Raw genomic sequence first — 20,375 nt, 5'->3', positions numbered from 1 at the left:
TGGCTCCTGAAGTCCTAGAGTTTGGATACCTTAACCTGCCTCCGGAATGCATGGACATCATCAAGGAGGCAAGGAAGCCAACTACCAGAGCATGCTATGCTGCGAAATGGAAGCGTTTTGTCATTTACTGTACAGCCAATGACATCAACCCGCTAGATGCATCTATCCCTAACATCATTTGCTATCTGTTGCATCTTTACAAGTGCAATCTAGCGTACACTTCCATTCGGATACATCTATCCGCCATAGCGGCTTATCTTCAGAACAGGCAGCATCTCTCTGTCTTCAGAGTGCCTGCCATTAAAGCTTTCCTTGAAGGTCTGAAACGAGTCATTCCCCCAAGAACACCACCAGCTCCGGTGTGGAACCTCAATGTGGTCCTCACCAGACTAATGGGACCACCTTTTGAGCCACTGCACTCGTGTGAACTCCAGTTCCTAACGTGGAAAGTAGCTTTCCTAATCGCTATCACGTCGCTAAGGCGTGTTAGTGAGCTGCAAGCGCTCACAATCCAAGAGCCATTCATTCAGATTCATCCAAATAGGGTAGTGCTACGTACTAACCCCAAATTCCTTCCGAAGGTGGTGTCACAGTTTCATCTCAACCAAACTATTGACTTACCGGCATTCTTCCAAAACCCACAAACGGTGGCGGAAAGAATGCTCCATACGTTAGACGTACGGAGGGCGTTGATGTACTACATAGACAGGACACAACCCTTTAGAAAGACAAAGCAACTTTTTGTTGCCTTCGCACCACAACACAAAGGCAACCCTATTTCCAAAGCAGGAATAGCCAGGTGGATTGTTAAGTGCATCCAAATATGTTATCAAAAGGCCAAGCGCACTTTAACGATACCCCCAAGGGCGCACTCCACACGCAAACTGGGGGCATGCATGGCTTTCCTAGGGAACATTCCTTTAGAGGATATTTGCAGAGCAGCCACGTGGGTTACAAGACATACCTTTACAAAACACTACTGTGTTGACGTACATTCCAAGCAGCAAGCAGCTGTAGGACAGGCTGTTCTCAAGACACTCTTTCAGGTTTCTGCAGCTGGCACGGGCAACCGCCGCTGATGGAGGGACTGCTATGTATTCTATGCTAAGATATGAATTTAGCAGCCCACATGCCTCGAACTGAATATGCTACTTACCAGTATGCATCTGTTCTTGGCATGTAGGGCTGCTAACATTCATATCGCCCACCCTCCTCCCCGGTGCCTGTCGCAGCTGCAGATATACTATTGTATTCACTTATTAGCATGGACATCCTTTACACTTTTCACTCCATCTTCTGCCACAATGGCGAAAAACAATCTGGGGATGGAGCCGATGCCCATGCGCACTGTAGTCCAGGGGAGGAGCCACCTATCTCAGGATACTTCGAAGACTCTTCCAGGACAACAATGTGCGATCATCCGGACCCAACACTAGGCGGCGATCTATGCACAGATATGAATGTTAGCAGCCCTACATGCCAAGAACAGATGCATACTGGTAAGTAGCATATTCAATAATAATCCTCTGAGGATGGATACATATTTGCGTGGCGGCCCCCGGCAGGGATTTGGCGGCCTCCGGCTCTGTTCCACTTCCAAACACCCTCACCACCCCACCAACCTCCCCCTCCCTCCCCCCTCCCCTCCCTGGCCTCCACGCTCCGCCCCGACCCGACCCCCTCTTCGGGGCCCCCTACCTACGCTCCCTGCCCAGGGCCGCCATGAGCCTAGAGCCGCCCCTGCTGTTGTATACTTGCGCCATCTTATAGGTGGAGTGTAAGTGCAATCCTTGCGAAGACTACACCAGTCTTGAGGCCAGTAACTTCCAAGAACCCCAGGAAAACTGCCACACTTAAGCCAAGACCATATCTCCTGAGGACAGCGGTCTTGTCCAGAAAACTCCAACTGCAAGGACTCATGATCCAGGCTGATCGCAACTGATGCCCACGGCCCGAGTCAGAGTGGCTTACCTGTCCAGTAAAGTCTCCCCAGTGATCCAGACCTAGACTACTCCATCGGTGGCTGACCTCTCCTGAACTCCACAAAGTCGAATTTCAGCCTCTACATAAAGGTTTCCCTGATTGTAACCGGCTCCAGTGAAGAACATCCGACTCCAAAAAGTACCCCTGCATCCTCAGCCCCCCAGCCTTGGGGAGCTCAACCGATGGTGCCCAGACCTCCCTTGACATCCCAACTTACCATTCAAGCTAGTGGTGACCTTCCTACAGCCTCCTGGTCCGAACCTGTAGGCTTTGTACGACCGAGATTCCCCATTGGAGAGCAGTGGGCGGCAGATGCTGATTTGTACCTGGCTGCCCTTGTGCCGCTGGTGATGCTGCTTTGTGCAACCTACCCCCGTGCTCACCTTAACCTCTGTCCTTTGCCCAGAAACCGCGGGTACGTACCTGCAACCAGCACCTCTTGTGGGTGCACCCAGCCTCCATTGGATAACACTTGGCCCAATGACCTCTGCACTCGCCGCCCCTGTGCCTCTGGTGCTGCAGTATCCATCTTGAACTGAACCTTCCCCAGTGTTGGTCTAAACTCCAGAAGACTGGAAGAGTAAGTTGTGTACTTACCTGTTAATGTATATACCAGTTTCCCTCCCATAGGATTGCATTGCATATTCTCCTATTGCATTTACCGGTCTTTTAGAACTGCGAAGTTCTACTGTTTCTGAATGACAATACAAAAGTATTTCTACTACTGAAAAGCATTTTACTGCTTTGCAAATCAAATCCTACTGCATCTTGGAACGTATTCTCATTATTCTTGAAACTGTTACTTATCTGCAATGGAGTTCCCCTCGGTTCTAAAATAACAAAGTAATAACTGTTTATACAAAACAATTGGTCTTGGATTCAGTCTTTTAGTTCGTGTAATCGTTTCCTGTCTGAGTGTGTACAACAAATGCTGAACACAGCTCTCTGATCACTCTACCACAACTAGAGCTTTTAGTATCTTAATCCTCTGTAAGCTTCCTGGGAACCACTGGACGTTGGTATTGTATATACAGAGGCAGCTTCCTACCGATGGTTGGCGACTGCTAGGGATGCAGTGGTCCGTGTCTGCTGGGGATGAGATGGTCCGTGGCTGCTAGGGATGCAGTGGTCCGTGTCTGCTGGGGATGAGATGGTCCGTGGCTGCTAGGGATGCAGTGGTCCGTGTCTGCTTGGGTTTGGACAATCAGGAACGGATGGGACGGTCAGTCTCTTTGATGTCTGTTTCACTCCTCGAGGGTGGAACACTCTGGATTCTCGACCACCCAAACTGAGTATTCTTCCTTCAGCATGGTAACCGAAGAAAGAGGTGAGGAAAGTTTCTCCTTCATTAAATAAAAAAAATGAAAAAAATGCATTTGATGGTTGACCTTGTCAAATAAAAAACCGAGAAAGATAAGTCAATAGCCAAGTAGTGTTCTGGTTTCTTTGAGCTTTAGGGTGGGAAAAATGAACTGCTTAACTGACACTTCTTTGCATTCTGAGACCAGAGCTTCTGGAATCCTTAAGTGGTCAGGGTCGTCAACTGCCATCTGTGAAGGCTCTTGCCTAAAGTCACTGTTTCTTGCTTTATTTTCTCTTTTGGAGCTATTCTATATCGTTATTTTTAGGGCCACTAGAATTATGCAGCAGGAGAAGACCAAATTATGCAGCAGAGTTGAGTGAATTATGCTCATGACAAGGAAAAGCCAATAATGCGGCACATTTTATGACCGTTTTACTTCATTATTTAGTCTGTTTTAGGTCGAGCCTAGGCAGCGCACGTGCGTTGTCTGCAAGACCTGCTGCATTCACTATACAGAGTGTAATCCTGCCTGCTGCTTACCATTTGGTTTACTCCTGCATAGCTCTTCTTTGATCCTCATTGGTTGGTGCTCCATTTACATCACTTCTGTGTTTTGCTCAGGAGCACTGGCCAACTACAGTTTCCTTACACTGTGGGTGTTTGTGTTCCTTTGCAGAAGTGTTGAAGCTTGCAAACATGTGAGTGAATCCCAAGCACACTTAAGCCGGCTTGGTGGCTGCATCCACCCTGCATTCCAGGCTGGTGGTGAAATCTGAGCTCTTTGTCCACTTGCACGCACGCTGCACTGTTTTTTGCACAACTCCTAAAACGTACCATGCCTATCCTCACACTTTCCAGATTTCCTCCCGTGTCTGAGATGTCACACGCCACATCCGGTGTTCAGTCCCAGCCCCTGCACGCCCCTCACAAATCCAGCGCAGTTCATATCAAGATACTGCGCCTCACTCTCTGATGGCAGCTATCACACTGCCAGTAGGTTATTCCGCGTTGACCCGCTTTATTTGTAAAACCTTTTTAGAATCGCATGTGTCCTCCTCAGTGGATCTCTGTACTGTGCGCTGCAGGCTCTGTCGCTATCTCGCTCCCCGCTGCCTGACTACTGGGGACGCTGCCTTGTCCACCCAACTATCTTTCCATACTCTCCGCCTACCAATTTACGTGCATCGTCTATTCATCGGTCTGTTATCTTATTGCAATCATTTATTTATGCGTCCACACCACTCCAAACCAAAACTTATGGATAAAAGACCTCATTTACAACGCCAATAGCTCTAACTCTCGCAAATGTGACACTATTGCATTTCCAATGCTTGTTACACTGGTTAAAACTGTATGGTCATTGGCTGCACCTCAATTTAGCACCCACATATAGCAATAACCAATCAGTGAACCTTTCCAAATGGCCTTCACAACGCAGCAGCGCCACATTGCTGAGTTTTTAGGAACTTTAGAACCGTTTGAGCTAGAAACAAACGGTTCGAGGCATGTGGGCTGCTAAATTCATATCTAGTGCATAGATCGCCGCCTAGTGTTGGGTCCGGATGATTGCACATTGTTGTCCTGGAAGAGTCTTCGAAGTACCACGAGATAGGTGGCTCCTCCCCTGGACTACAGTGCGCATGGGCATCGGCTCCATACCCAGATTGGTTTTTTCCGCCATTGGGTTCGGATGTGATTTCGACGCCTCCTTGTCGGAATCGAAAAAATAATTCTTTAAGGCCAAAAGGCCTTCTATACTCGCGTCGGTATTGTTGCGAACGGTCCCGAGCATCGTCCGACTCTTCGTGTCGGACTTCTGGGGAGTTGCTACTCTTCGGACATCGAGGCCCTGTACTCGCAGCGAGACACCGACGAATTCATCATGGAACGGAGTCCGTTCAAGCGCTGCCCCGTGTGTGGGTCCAAGTACCCACACATCGACGTACATCCAGTTTGTAACAAATGTCTCTCGCCGGATCACGACGAGGGCAACTGCATGGCCTGCGCCAAATTCAGGTCGAAGAAGACACTCAACGCGGCGCGCCTCGAGGCCTTGCACGCAGCACCGGCACCCGACGACATATTCGACGACCCCGCAGAAGACGGCCAAAGCCGTCATCTTCAGATTTCACCACCATCAACGGAGGTCGAGGCCGATCCTGAAGAATACATCGAAGGACAGAGCCAAGACCTTGAATACGTCGATGAGGTAGGGGACGACGAAGAAGTCTATGGGGCCGCGGAAGTTAGCTCAGAGGAAGAGCTATGCCCCGAAGGTTACTCGACTCAGGCTCAGGTCACGGGATCGCCACTCGGCCTTACCCACGACCCTGCACCGATATCCCCAGCCCCGCCTTCGGGCCCGGCCACGGATACACCGGATGAGCCGTTGTTGCGCGTATCGAAACTGAAACCGCAACCAGTACAGTCGACAACATCTAAGATGGCCGACGTCGCGCCGAAACCGAAACCTACGGCCTCAACAACATCTAAGATGGCCGAAGACACGTCGAAAACGAAACCGAAACAAACGGCTTCTACGACATCTAAGACGGCCGACGTCCCGTCCAAACTTACAAAGCCGGCGAAGAAGGCCGTCGAGTCACCGGCGCCACACGCGGTGGCCAAGGACACGTCCACAAAGAAGGTGGTCCATCACGTCTCGACGTCTGGGGCGTCAACCTCCAAAAAAACGGTCGAAGCAAAGGCCACTAAGAGCCCAGATCCAAAAGCCGGAGCCGCTACTCCTCGGCACAAAGACACCGGATCTGCGGTGACGCCGTCGGCGTCTAAGACAGCTGCAGGGCAGCGAACCGTTGGAGTCGAGGATTCGTCGGTGCCTTCTGCCACGCCGAAAGCCTCCAAAGCGGACGAACATGAAGCATCGGTCATCAAACCCTCGGCTTCATTTACAAAACAGGTCACCTAGTCGCTCAAGAGGATTCGGGAGAAAGCCCTGCCGTCGACAAAGTCTGTGCCATCGGATCCGACACCGATGGAGCCACCTGCCAAGAAGTCGACGAAACTTATCTACACACTACCACCTAAGGTGCCACCAAAGGCGTTTGCACCCCAACCGGTGCCGAAGACCTCGGGGACTTCGGATTCCACGTCCAGTGCAATTTTGCCTCGACACACAGCATCTGAGGACGACTGTGAGCATTACATCGATGCCCACACAGGGAAGATGACACTTTATAAGAGAAAGATCAGTTCCCAGCCACTGGAGTCTTTTGTAATTCCACTGAAAAAGAAAAGGCAAACACAGGACATACCTGCCCTTGTTGAACCTCTGCAACCTCCCCGAAGGAGGAGTCCAACCCCTTCCCCCACCCAATCAGGGGGTGAGGATGAAGACCAAGATGAACAATACAACTTCCCTACTGGCAATGACCCTGATGTGAAAGAACAGTCAAAACACATCAGGACTCGTATGACGACGCTGGGGACCAGGGAAGTCATCAGGTGGTGCAGGACCCACAAGGTTTTGGGGCACGTACTTCACCAACTGAGGATTCAGCAGCTTTCAATGCTTTAATTGAGAGGGCAGCTGCAAATCATGATGTAGATATGCATGCTGACCCAGTGGAAGAGGATTTCCTGTTTGACACTTTCTCTGTCTCCGAAAGAACAGTCAAAACACTTCCTATGTTGAAAGGTGTCCTTAAACATGCGCCAGAGATCTTTAAAGAACCTACAAGGGCGAGAGTGGTAAACCCACGAATAGAGAAAAAATACAGACCTGCACCTGGGGACCCTGCCTATATTCGAGGACAGTTGCCTCTGGATTCGTTGGTGGTCGCCAATGCCCGCAAGAGGGCAAACTCCCAAACAACGGGTGAAGCTCCTCCCCCAGACAAGGAGTCGAAAGTGCTTGAGGCATCTGGCAAAAGGGTCGCTGCGCAGGCTGCTAATGTATGGCGTATCGCAAACACACAGGCATTGTTAGCGCGTTACGATAGGGCGCATTACGACACCCTAGAACAGCTCCTTCAACATCTGCCTGATGAGTATAAAGAAGCTGGCGAAATGCTCATACAAGAGGGAAAGCTTATATCAAACGCTGCAATAAAATGTGCACTTGATGTAGCGGACACAGCGGCTAGAGGAATTAACACTAGCGTCATGCTAAGGCGCCAAGCCTGGCTTCGTATATCTGGATTTAAGCCTGACATCCAAACTACAATCCTCAACCAGCCCGTCAATCCTGACAGAGTGTTTGGCCCAGATGTAGACACCACACTTGAAAAAATTAAGAAGGACAACGAAACTGCTAAGTCCATGGGGGCACTTCAATCACAACAGTTCAGGGGCAACACTTTTCGTCGCTCAGGAGCGCGTAGTGTTACCAGAGGACACATGGGACAACAATCACAATTCACAAAGGGTGGTGCGCAGTCCTCGTATCCCAAGCAAGGTAAAGGGGGTTACCGAGGTAACAGTGCCAAAGGCAGAGGCAGAGGGAACACCAACTCCCGTTCCTCTGCCGCAAACAAACAGTGACTCCCTGTCACTGCCCCCCGACCATCCAACACCTGTCGGGGGAAGACTCCAGCAGTTCCTGCCACTCTGGTCGTCCATCACCACGGACAGGTGGGTGAGAAAACTAATCCAGTACGGTTATTGTTTGAAGTTAACATCCACTCCTCCAAACATTCCCCCAAGACACCGTCCTATGTCGGCAGAGCACTTGCACTTATTGCAGCAGAAAGTGCTAGTAATGCTGCAAAAAGGAGCAATCGAACTCGTGCCAGTGGAGGAGGAAGGAACAGGGGTCTATTCCCTGTACTTCCTCATCCCAAAAAAGGACGGATCCCTCAGACCCATTCTGGATCTCCGCCCTCTCAACATGTATATACTGTCAGAACATTTCCACATGCTGACACTGCAACAGATACTTCCCCTTCTCAACCAAGGGGACTTCCTGGCAACCTTAGACCTCAAGGATGCTTACTTCCACATCCCACTCCACCCATCCCACAGAAAATACCTCAGGTTCACCATTCACAACAATCACTATCAGTTCAAAGTGCTACCCTTCGGAGTGACTACTGCCCCCCGAGTGTTTACAAAGTGTCTGGCGGCAGTGGCGGCGCACCTCAGGAGACAAAACATACATGTCTACCCGTACCTCGACGACTGGCTCGTTCAAGCAAAGTCGGAAAGAAGTGCGCCTCACACATGTCCCACACTATTCAACTCCTTCACAGCCTGGGGTTCTCGCTCAACTACCCAAAGTCGCACCTTCAACCAGCCCATGTACGGCAGTATCTGGGCGCGACAATAAACACCCTGACTGCTATGGCTCAGCCAAACACAGTCAGAATCAACAGCATTCAGTCGCTGATCCAACGATTCAGACCGCAACACTCCCTGCCAGCGAGAGTGTTCATGCAGTTGATAGGCATGATGGCCTCCTGCATCTTCATAGTCCCGCACGCAAGGTTGCACATGCGCCCCCTCCAGGAATGCTTAGCAAATCAATGGACACAGGCTCGAGGACAACTGACAGACCTAGTGTTGGTGACCGGTCGGGCATACAACTCTCTGCATTGCTGGAATCCACACAACCTTTGCAAGGGACGACCGTTCCAAGAGCCTGTGCCACAGATTGTCCTAACGACGGACGCATCTCTCCAAGGGTGGGGAGCGCATGTGCTCCACTACACGGTGCAGGGACTGTGGTCAACCCAGCAACAACGATTGCATATCAACTACCTGGAATTGATGGCAATCTTCATGGCGCTCAAGTCCTTCAAAGTACATCTGTGCAACAAGGTCGTGTTGATCCGGACGGACAACATGACAGCCATGTACTACATCCAGAAGCAGGGAGGTACTCACTCGCCACAGCTGTCTCATCTGGCTCAGAGCATGTGGAAGTAGGCCATTCAGAGGAACATCTTCCTCATGGCAGAACACCTCCCGGGCAAGGACAATCAGAGGGCGGATCTGCTCAGCAGGTACAGCCACCAAATGCACGAGTGGGAGATACATCCATCAGTACTCCACCCGTACTTCCAGCAGTGGGGTCATCCACAGATAGACCTGTTTGCCACAAGGGAAAACGCAAAATGCCAAAGCTTTGCCGCCAGGTTCCCTCACCCGGAATCGCAGGGTAATGCGATATGGATGAACTGGTCAGGCAAATTTGCGTACGCTTTTCCCCCAGCGCCTCTCATTCCGCTGGTGGCAAGAAAGCTAAAGCAACACTCGATGACTCTCATCCTGGTTGCTCCAACATGGGCACGCCAACCATGGTACACCACGTTTCTAGAACTTTCCGTGGTACCGCATCAAAGGCTGCATCTCACACCCAGCCTCTTGACGCAGAACCATAGCGACATTCAGCATCCAGATCCGCAACAACTCAATCTGGCGATCTGGCTCCTGAGGTCTTAGAATTTGGCTACCTCAACCTGCCTCCAGAATGCATGGACATCATCAGGGAGGCACGGAAGCCCACTACAAGAGCTTGCTATGCAGCAAAATGGAAGCGGTTTGTCATTTATTGTACAGCACATAACATAAACCCGCTAGATGCATCCACTCACAACATCATCTGCTATTTGTTACATCTTTACAAATGCAATCTAGCGTACGCTTCCATTCGGATACATTTATCCGCCATAGCGGCTTATCTCCAGAATAGACAGCACCTCTCTGTTTTCAGGGTGCCTGCCGTTAAAAAAGCCTTCCTAGAGGGGCTGAAACGAGTCATTCCTCCTAGAACTCCACCAGCTCCTGTGTGGAACCTCAATGTGGTCCTCACTAGGCTAATGGGCCCACCTTTCGAGCCACTGCACTCATGCGAACTTCAGTTTCTAACGTGGAAAGTGGCTTTTCTCGTTGCTATCACGTCGCTCAGACATGTTAGTGAGCTGCAAGCGTTCACTATCCAAGAGCCGTTCATCCAAATACATTCTAACAGGGTAGTGCTCCGCACTAACCCCAAATTCCTTCCAAAGGTGGTGTCACAGTTTCATATCAACCAAACTATTGACCTGCCTGAATTTTTCCAAAACACACAAACGGTAGCAGAAAGAATGCTTCATACATTAGACGTTAGGAGGGCGCTAATGTACTACATTGACAGAACACAACCCTGTAGGAAGACACAACAACTTTTTGTTGCCTTCTCCGCACAACACAAAGGCAACCCCATTTCCAAAGCAGGAATAGCCAGATGGATTGTTAAATGCATTCAAATCTGTTATCAAAAGGCTAAACGCACTTTAACAATACCCCCAAGAGCGCACTCCACACGCAAATTGGGGGCCTCCATGGCTTTCCTAGGGAACATTCCGTTAGAAGACATTTGTAGAGCAGCCACATGGTCTACACCACACACATTTACCAAGCATTACTGCGTAGATGTGCATTCCAAACAGCAAGCAGCTGTGGGACAGGCTGTTCTCAAGACACTTTTTCAAGCTTCTGCAGCTGGCACGGGCAACCGCCCTTAATGGAGGGACTGCTATGTATTCTATGCTAAGATATGAATTTAGCAGCCCACATGCCTCGAACTGAATATGCTACTTACCAGTATGCATCTGTTCTTGGCATGTAGGGCTGCTAACATTCATATCGCCCGCCCTCCTCCCCGGTGCCCGTAGCGGCTGCAGATACTCTCTTGCATTCATCATTAGCATGGACATCCTTTACACTATTTCACTCCATCTCTGCCACAATGGCTAAAAACAATCTGGGGATGGAGCCGATGCCCATGCGCACTGTAGTCCAGGGGAGGAGCCACCTATCTCGTGATACTTCGAAGACTCTTCCAGGACAACAATGTGCAATCATCCGGACCCAACACTAGGCGGCGATCTATGCACTAGATATGAATGTTAGCAGCCCTACATGCCAAGAACAGATGCATACTGGTAAGTAGCATATTCATTTTTTGGGTTAAAATCTGCAGACTGGGCGTCAGATGATGGCTTATGTGGCAAATGCATCTAATCTACAATTATGTGATAATCCGCGCTGTCCCACACTTGCATAATTCCAGTGACCCTCATTAGATTTGATCTACTTTTCTTTCTGAAGTTAATTTTAATGGAGTTGATTCTGTAGACCTGTTTTTCTTTATTAGTGGATTTGGAAAAAAATGATTTTGACCAATAGAAATGTGTTGCTGGATTCTACACATAGGCAGCGATATGCCATTGGTTGAGTGTCCAAAAAATTCCTTGATGGGCAACCAATATATAGAAATTTCTTCTGAAACAAGCTTCTGCTCTCTTCCTCTGCAGGGATGTGGACGAGACTATCGGCTGGATAAAGGAAAAGGAGCAGCTCATGGCTTCTGATGACTTTGGTCGCGACCTGGCCAGCGTTCAGGCTCTACTGCGAAAACATGAGGGCTTGGAGAGGGACCTGGCTGCGCTGGAGGACAAGGTATTGTAGGCTGCCTTCAAGCTGTGATGAGTGCATGATGTGAGTAAACTAATTGTAAAGGTCTGTGGAGGATTAGTCTGGAGCTTCTTCAGAGGACACTTCTGGGCTTTGTGCCGGAAGACTGAACACTGGGCTACAAGAGGGTCTGAGAGGCAGGAGATGAGGAATCCATTTTCAGGGTTTCTTGAGGAATCCGTGCTTCTGAGTTGAGGGACGGGTACAGGTGAGATATGGTACAGTGTGACTGCTGGGTCTAGGTTATTGGGTGTAGTACTGGAACCAAGTGTGGCAGGGTGGACATGGGATGGAGTGTGGTGTAAGTGGTGGCAAAGTTGTGTGGACATGCATAACTCATGTCTTCCACATAGATAGTTGTGTATCTCTTTGCTCTGGATCTGCACTTGGTCTATCTTGACAGCATCTCGGAGGTCCGTGAGATTGTGCACGAAGCCAGTGGAGAAGTGTTGCAAGTAACCTCATCTATTGGAGTCCACACACCAGTGTTTGATAACGGGATGTCTAAAGCAATTGTTTATTAAGCGTAACATGCTTTCATTGTTTAGGTGAAAGCTCTCGGCTCAGAGTCTGACCGCCTGCAACAGTCTCACCCACAAAACGCACCCCAGATCCAGGTGAAGCGCGAGGAGCTGATAGCCAACTGGGATCAGATCCGCACCCTAGCAGCTGAGCGCCACGCCCGGCTCAACGACTCCTACAGGTGAGATCATGGAAGTGGGCACTGGTTACTAATGCCACCTGTTGAGCATTGCATGCTTTTGCCAACCCTTAGTACATGAGAGGTGAGTTAGTGTGGTGCCTGGTGCAGGGATGTCTTGGTGAGGAGGCTTGCGCCATCCTTGGTGCAGGGACGTGTGAGTGAAGAACCTTGGGCTATCTCCTGCTCAAGGACTTGTGTGGGCACTAGAAGAGGCGTGTGCCCTCCTTAGTGCAGGGACTCGTGTGGGTGACCAAGAAAGCCTACGCTTGGCTTTCTACGCTACTTCTAAAGATGATTGATACATGCTATGTAAGATGCGTTTATTCACACTACTTGTACCATCTGCCGGAGGGCATGGTGTAAGGTTGTGCCCTTTCTTCACTCTTTATCACTTCTCTGTGTGTTGGGGTATGAGTGCGCAATCCGTGACCCTTACAGATTGTCAGTGAAAGGAAACTCTAGGACTTCGCAGACACCTAGAGATTAAAATGCAGCGCCCTTCAGTTAAGCCAGTTTATGCAAAAGCACTGGCACCTCTTGCCTGAGCTGCTGTCCTCGTATCAGCTGCTAGTGTGGACCTGTACAATCAGGGCACTTTGTATCACCCATCGAATCCAGAAGATTGTAGGTCTCACTGTTGTATCAGGGCCAAAATGTATTGCCATGTGCAGGCTTCATTTGTAGTCCAAGGAACTTCTAACTGTACCCATCTTCTGCCAAATCAAAGCTAGTGGCAGGTCATTTCAGGCTTCAGCTGCATCTTTTTTACTCTCTTTAACCTACGTTAATTAAAATGAGTGTTCGAGGCATGTGTGCTGTAGATACACATGCGTTGCATACTCTTGCCATCTAGTGTTGGGTCCGGATGTTTACAAGTTGTTTTTCTTCGAAGAAGTCTTTTCAGTCACAAAGCAAGATAACTCCTCCTTTCGGTGATAATGCGCATGGGCATCGACTCCATTGTTAGATTGTTTTCTTTCCGCCATCTGGTTCGGATATGTATTGCAGCGCCCCGATTCGAAATTGTTAATCTGGTGCCCTTCGGTACACAATTCACTTACCCATGTCTATATTGTTTTCAATGGCGTTTTCCACCTACTGCTTGTCAAAAAATGTGGAAAATTTTAAACAATGAAACAAAAGCGGGATCAAAAGCACGCCTCTCTCTGACCATATGGCGTTGGGCAATACATCACAAAATTCATCTTCTAGCAGGACACCTTCCAGGCATGCACAAACAATTTGCTGACCCCAGCAGGATGCGGCAGCAAGTACACAAATGGTAACTTCATGCCCAGATTCTCCTTCCATACTTCTAAAAATGGGGTTTCCCACAAATGGACCTCTTGCCATAGCTGAGAACTTTACATGCCCAAACTTCGCCTCCAGATTCTCACACCATCTATCCGCAGGCAATGCCCTATGGATGAACTGGTCCGGGATATTTGCCTACGCTGTTATGCCTCTCCCTCTCCTTCCGATTCTGGTTTGGAAACTCAGGCAAACATCACTCACACGGTTTTTAGTGGCTCCCACAGGATCTCGTCAACCATGGTTCATCACACTTCTAGAACGGTCAGTGGTTCCACACCAAAAACTGCACCTCACTGCCAACCTTCTCACACAGAACCGTTAAGAAATCTGACATCCAAACCCCAAGGAGCTCAAACTAGCGATCTGGCTCCTGAAGTCAAAGGGTTCGAATACCTAAACCTACCTCCAGATTGTATGATGATTCTCAAGGAAGTGAGAACTTACCACTAGAGCAAGCTGTGCAGCAAAGTTGAAAAGGTTTGTTATATATTGTAATAACGCAATTGATCCGCTAGATGCAGCTATAAAAAATATTATGTTCGAGGCATGTGGGCTACTGAATTCATATCTGTGCATAGATCGCCGCCTAGTGTTGGGTCTGGATGATTGCACTTTGTTGTCCTGGAAGAGTCTTCGAAGTATCACGAGATAGGTGACTCCTCCCCTGGACCATAGTGCGCATGGGCATCCACTCCATCCTTAGATTGTTTTTTTTCCGCCATTGTGGCAGAGATGAAGTATAGTAGAGTAAAGATGGCCATGCAAAGAAAACCCTGCAGCTGCGACAGGCCCCGGGGAGGAGGGCGGGCGATATGAATGTCAGCAGCCCTACATGCCAAGAACAGATGCATACTGGTAAGTAGCATTTTCCTTATCTTTTGCATCCACAGCGAGTTGGCTTAGCCTACACATCCATTCGAATACATCTTGCATGCTGCTCTAGGTATCTTCAAAACAGAAAACATTTATCCTTATTCAAAGGTCCAGTATTTAAAGCCTATATGGAAGGCCTTAAAGAATAAAACCACCCAGGATACCGCCTGCACCTGTCTGGAACTTTAACATTGTTCTCACAAGGCTTATGGGTCCACCTTTTGAACCTTTACACAATTGTTCATTACAGTTTCTTTCATGGAAAATTGCCTTTGTAATTGCTATCACTTCATTAAGACAATTGGTGAGCTACAGGCACTAACCTTAGAAGAATCCTTCTTTCAACTTCATAAAGATAGTGGTTCTTCATACAAATCCAAAAATAATCAGTTGTTACCTGTGTTCTTCCCTCAACTAAATCCAGTATTTCTATGCGGATTGTTAAATGTATTCAGACTTGCTATGTTAAAGTTAAAAGAACGTTATACCCCCTAGAGCACATTCTATTCGCAAAATAGGGGCTTCTGTGGCCTTTTTAGGCAACATTCCTATAGCTGACATATGTAAGGCAGCTACATGGTCCACACCACACACATTTACCAAATATTATTGTGTGGATGTGTTAGCACGTCAACAAGCCAATGTCGGACAAGGATGGATGGATGGGTTTTTATATAGCGCAATATCACCGCCAGGTCTCAAAGCGCTTTGCATTGGGAACCCGTCCTGGTTTTTCCCTGTGAGATAGCCCCTACTGGGTTCCCCAAGGTGAGAGCCAGGCATCCCGCCGCGGGGGGCCGTAGTGGAGATTAAGCAAGCCATTGCCCAGAGTTGCAGAGTGTGAACCTGTGATTTGAGTAGGCACCGAAGCGAGAATTACAGAGTCCGTGGACATTTTGGGCTCAAGACCCTGCCGCGTCGGGAATTGAACCCTGGTCCCGGGTCTGATCTCAGCGTCCGGGTCTGCCTCCTCTAACCAGTGAGCCACACTTCAGTGCTAAGAACACTTTTTCAAACAACTGCAACGCCATCTGGTTCTCCCCTGCTTTTGGAGCATACTGCTTTACAGTCTATGCAAAGCATGTGTATCTACAGCACACATGCCTCGAACGGATTATGTTACTTATCCTGTAAGCATCTGTTCTTGACAAGTAGAGCTGTAGATTCACATGTGCCCTCCCTCCTCCCCGGACACCTATGGTCGTAACACTTCTCATCACTTACATTAAACATGCTTGGACATCTCTATTCTACACTTACTCCATTCTCACCTTCTTGCGGAAAACAGTCTAACAACGGAGTCGACGCCCTTGCGCATTATCACCGAAAGTTGATAACTTGTGACTGGAAACGACTTCTTCGAAGAACAACAACTTGCAAACATCCGGTCCCAACACTAGATGGCAGGAGTATGCAAAGCGTGTGAATCTACAGCACACATGCCAGGAACAGATGCTTACAGGGTAACGTAATCCTTCCATCACACAACCCGCTAAAATTTCAGAAAATTTGAAGAGGTTCCAGTGGACAGTTTTTCGGAAAGGTCTCTCTAGTACTGTGACCCCACATTGGGGTCCTAGGAGGGTTGTGGAAGACGCTTACAATACCAACGGTTAAAATGTAGATGAGTGCCTAACATGATAGAATATCCTCTCTCTCATGCCTCAGAGCTTGAACGAGACAGTGAAGCACAAAAGTGCTCTCTGCATCCACACAACTAGTTAGTACTGGGGTTGTGATGAACTTTTTTCTCTTGCAGGCTGCAACGCTTCCTGGCAGACTTCCGGGATCTCACCAGCTGGGTGACTGAGATGCGTGCACTCATTAATGCTGACGAGCTGGCCAATGACGTGGCAGGGGCGGAAGCATTGCTAGACCGGCACCAGGAGCATAAGGTATGCCTGGGGATGATACCCCGCGCATTCTAGACCCAACTAGTTTAATGCGGTCATTCACATCTCAAGGGCTGCAAATACGAGGAGTTCCTTTGTGATTGGCATGTTTAATTTGGGCCAAACTACCCCTTCTCCTCCGGTTCTCCAATTTGAGCCCTCCAGCATGTCTCATCATCTTGACTTCCCCGACAGTGTCTTGGCTACCTGAAGAAATCTTTGACATTTTAAAGTTAACAGTTTGTAAGATTATTTGCAGTTCCTGCTTCAGAGCCGAGCACTCATGGCTGTGCCAGTCTTTCCTTTCATCCAAGGATTGCAAGCATGCCTCAAACACCACTTTGCCTCCTAGTCTGAGCGTTACTGGTTTTGCTTCCTTTGCAGGGTGAAATTGATGCTCACGAGGACAGCTTCAAATCTGCTGACGAGTCTGGACTGGCCTTGCTTGCTGCTGGTCACTATGCTTCTGATGAAGTCCGGGAGAAGGTACATGTGGCATTGTCTTCGTGGCTTGGATATTGGTCGGCGGGGGACTGGGATATTGGCACGCATACTTTTGCTGTTTGTAGAGCGGTTTTAATGGGCTTGGATAGTGCACTTCTTCCACTGGTATGGACTCTTGGCTCGGCAGCTGGGGTTGGTCTTGGACTGGTTTGTTTCGGCCGGGAATAGAATAGGTGGGGATGGGGAGCAGGATCTGTGCTGGAAGATGGTACGGGGAGCAGAATCTGCTGCTGGAAGAGGGTGCAAGGAGCAGGATCTGCTGTAAGATAGTATGGGGCGCAGAATCTGCTGCTGGAAGAGGGTGCGAGGAGCAGGATCTGCTGTAAGAGGGTATGGGGAGCAGAATCTGCTGCTGGAAGAGGGTGCAAGGAGCAGGATCTGCTGTAAGATAGTATGGGGCGCAGAATCTGCTGCTGGAAGAGGGTGCGAGGAGCAGAATCTGCTGCTGGAAGAGGGTGCGGGGAGCAGGATCTGCTGCTGGAAGAGGGTGCGGGGAGCAGGATCTGCTTTGAGATGGTATGGGGAGCAGAATCTGCTGCTAGAAGAGGGTGTGGGGAGCAGGATCAGCTGTAAGATGGTATGGGGAGCAGAATCTGCTGCTGGAAGAGGGTGCGAGGAGCAGGATCTGCTGTAAGATGGTATGGGGAGCAGAATCTGCTGCTGGAAGAGGGTGCGGGGAGCAGGATCTGCTGTAAGATGGTACGGGGAGCAGAATCTGCTGCTGGAAGAGGGTGCGAAGAGCAGGATCTGCTGTAAGATGGTACGGGGAGCAGAATCTGCTGCTGGAAGAGGGTGCGAGGAGCAGGATCTGCTGTAAGATGGTATGGGGAGCAGGATCTGCTTTGAGATGGTATGGGGAGCAGGATCTGCTGTAAGATGGTATGGGGAGCAGGATCTGCTTTGAGATGGTGTGGGGAGCAGAATCTGCTGCTGGAAGAGGGTGCGGGAAGCAGGATCTGCTGCTGGAAGAGGGTGCGGGGAGCAGGATCTGCTGCTGGAAGAGGGTGCGGGGAGCAGGATCTGCTGTAAGATGGTATGGGGAGCAGGATCTGTTTTGAGATGGTATGGGGAGCAGAATCTGCTGCTGGAAGAGGGTGCGAGGAGCAGGATCTGCTGTAAGATGGTACGGGGAGCAGAATCTGCAGCTGGAAGAGGGTGCGGGGAGCAGGATCTGCTGCTGGAAGAGGGTGCGAGGAGCAGGATCTGCTGTAAGATGGTATGGGGAGCAGGATCTGCTTTGAGATGGTATGGGGAGCAGGATCTGCTGTAAGATGGTATGGGGAGCAGGATCTGCTTTGAGATGGTGTGGGGAGCAGAATCTGCTGCTGGAAGAGGGTGCGGGAAGCAGGATCTGCTGCTGGAAGAGGGTGCGGGGAGCAGGATCTGCTGCTGGAAGAGGGTGCGGGGAGCAGGATCTGCTGTAAGATGGTATGGGGAGCAGGATCTGTTTTGAGATGGTATGGGGAGCAGAATCTGCTGCTGGAAGAGGGTGCGAGGAGCAGAATCTGCTGTAAGATGGTATGGGGAGCAGAATCTGCTGCTGGAAGAGGGTGCGGGGAGCAGGATCTGCTGTAAGATGGTATGGGGAGCAGAATCTGCTGCTGGAAGAGGGTGCGAGGAGCAGAATCTGCTGTAAGATGGTATGGGGAGCAGAATCTGCTGTAAGATGGTACGGGGAGCAGAATCTGCTGCTGGAAGAGGGTGCGAGGAGCAGGATCTGCTGTAAGATGGTATGGGGAGCAGAATCTGCTGCTGGAAGAGGGTGCGGGGAGCAGGATCTGCTGTAAGATGGTATGGGGAGCAGAATCTGCTGCTGGAAGAGGGTGCGGGGAGCAGGATCTGCTGTAAGATGGTACGGGGAGCAGAATCTGCTGCTGGAAGAGGGTGCGAGGAGCAGAATCTGCTGTAAGATGGTACGGGGAGCAGAATCTGCTGCTGGAAGAGGGTGCGAGGAGCAGGATCTGCTGTAAGATGGTACGGGGAGCAGAATCTGCTGCTGGAAGAGGGTGCGGGGAGCAGGATCTGCTGTAAGATGGTACGGGGAGCAGAATCTGCTGCTGGAAGAGGGTGCGAGGAGCAGAATCTGCTTTAAGATGGTATGGGGAGCAGAATCTGCTGCTGGAAGAGGGTGCGAGGAGCAGGATCTGCTTTAAGATGGTATGGGGAGCAGAATCTGCTGCTGGAAGAGGGTGCGAGGAGCAGAATCTGCTTTAAGATGGTATGGGGAGCAGAATCTGCTGCTGGAAGAGGGTGCAAGGAGCAGGATCTGCTGTAAGATGGTACGGGGAGCAGAATCTGCTGCTGGAAGAGGGTGCGGGGAGCAGGATCTGCTGTAAGATGGTATGGGGAGCAGAATCTGCTGCTGGAAGAGGGTGCGAGGAGCAGAATCTGCTTTAAGATGGTATGGGGAGCAGAATCTGCTGCTGGAAGAGGGTGCAAGGAGCAGGATCTGCTGTAAGATGGTACGGGGAGCAGAATCTGCTGCTGGAAGAGGGTGCGGGGAGCAGGATCTGCTGTAAGATGGTATGGGGAGCAGAATCTGCTGCTGGAAGAGGGTGCGGGGAGCAGAATCTGCTGCTGGAAGAGGGTGCGGGGAGCAGGATCTGCTGTAAGATGGTACGGGGAGCAGAATCTGCTGCTGGAAGAGGGTGCGGGGAGCAGGATCTGCTGTAAGATGGTACGGGGAGCAGAATCTGCTGCTGGAAGAGGGTGCGAGGAGCAGAATCTGCTGTAAGATGGTATGGGGAGCAGAATCTGCTGCTGGAAGAGGGTGCGAGGAGCAGGATCTGCTGTAAGATGGTATGGGGAGCAGAATCTGCTGCTGGAAGAGGGTGCGAGGAGCAGAATCTGCTGCTGGAAGAGAGTGCAAGGAGCAGGATCTGCTGTAAGATGGTATGGGGCGCAGAATCTGCTGCTGGAAGAGGGTGCGAGGAGCAGGATCTGCTGTAAGATGGTATGGGGAGCAGAATCTGCTGCTGGAAGAGGGTGCGAGGAGCAGGATCTGTTTTGAGATTGTATGGGGAGCAGGATCTGCTGCTGGAAGAGGGTGCGGGGAGCATGATCTGCTGTAAGATGGTATGGGGAGCAGGATCTGTTTTGAGATTGTATGGGGAGCAGGATCTGCTGTAAGATGGTATGGGGAGCAGAATCTGCTGCTGGAAGAGGGTGCGGGGAGCAGGATCTGCTGTAAGATGGTATGGGGAGCAGAATCTGCTGCTGGAAGAGGGTGCGAGGAGCAGAATCTGCTTTAAGATGGTATGGGGAGCAGAATCTGCTGCTGGAAGAGGGTGCAAGGAGCAGGATCTGCTGTAAGATGGTACGGGGAGCAGAATCTGCTGCTGGAAGAGGGTGCGGGGAGCAGGATCTGCTGTAAGATGGTATGGGG

General features: G+C 50.1%; 1 protein-coding gene across 4 annotated transcripts in view; it reads left to right on the top strand.

The window, feature by feature from the left end:
* SPTAN1 (spectrin alpha, non-erythrocytic 1) overlaps positions 1 to 20,375 on the top strand; it is a 342,467-nt gene that overhangs the window by 91,749 nt on the left and 230,343 nt on the right. For all 4 annotated transcript variants that reach the window (XM_078646605.1, XM_078646604.1, XM_078646602.1 and 1 more), the window contains 4 exons: positions 11,545 to 11,689; positions 12,253 to 12,407; positions 16,354 to 16,489; positions 16,871 to 16,972. In XM_078646605.1, the coding sequence (XP_078502731.1) occupies positions 11,545 to 11,689; positions 12,253 to 12,407; positions 16,354 to 16,489; positions 16,871 to 16,972 (538 nt within the window). The remainder of the gene's footprint in view (positions 1 to 11,544; positions 11,690 to 12,252; positions 12,408 to 16,353; positions 16,490 to 16,870; positions 16,973 to 20,375) is intronic.

This window comes from Lissotriton helveticus, chromosome 5_2 (genome assembly GCF_964261635.1).
Source record: "Lissotriton helveticus chromosome 5_2, aLisHel1.1, whole genome shotgun sequence".
NCBI classification, from domain to species: Eukaryota; Metazoa; Chordata; class Amphibia; order Caudata; family Salamandridae; genus Lissotriton; species Lissotriton helveticus.
The sequence above is the reverse complement of the archived record's forward strand: the minus strand, read 5'-3'. Positions and strand labels throughout refer to the sequence as shown.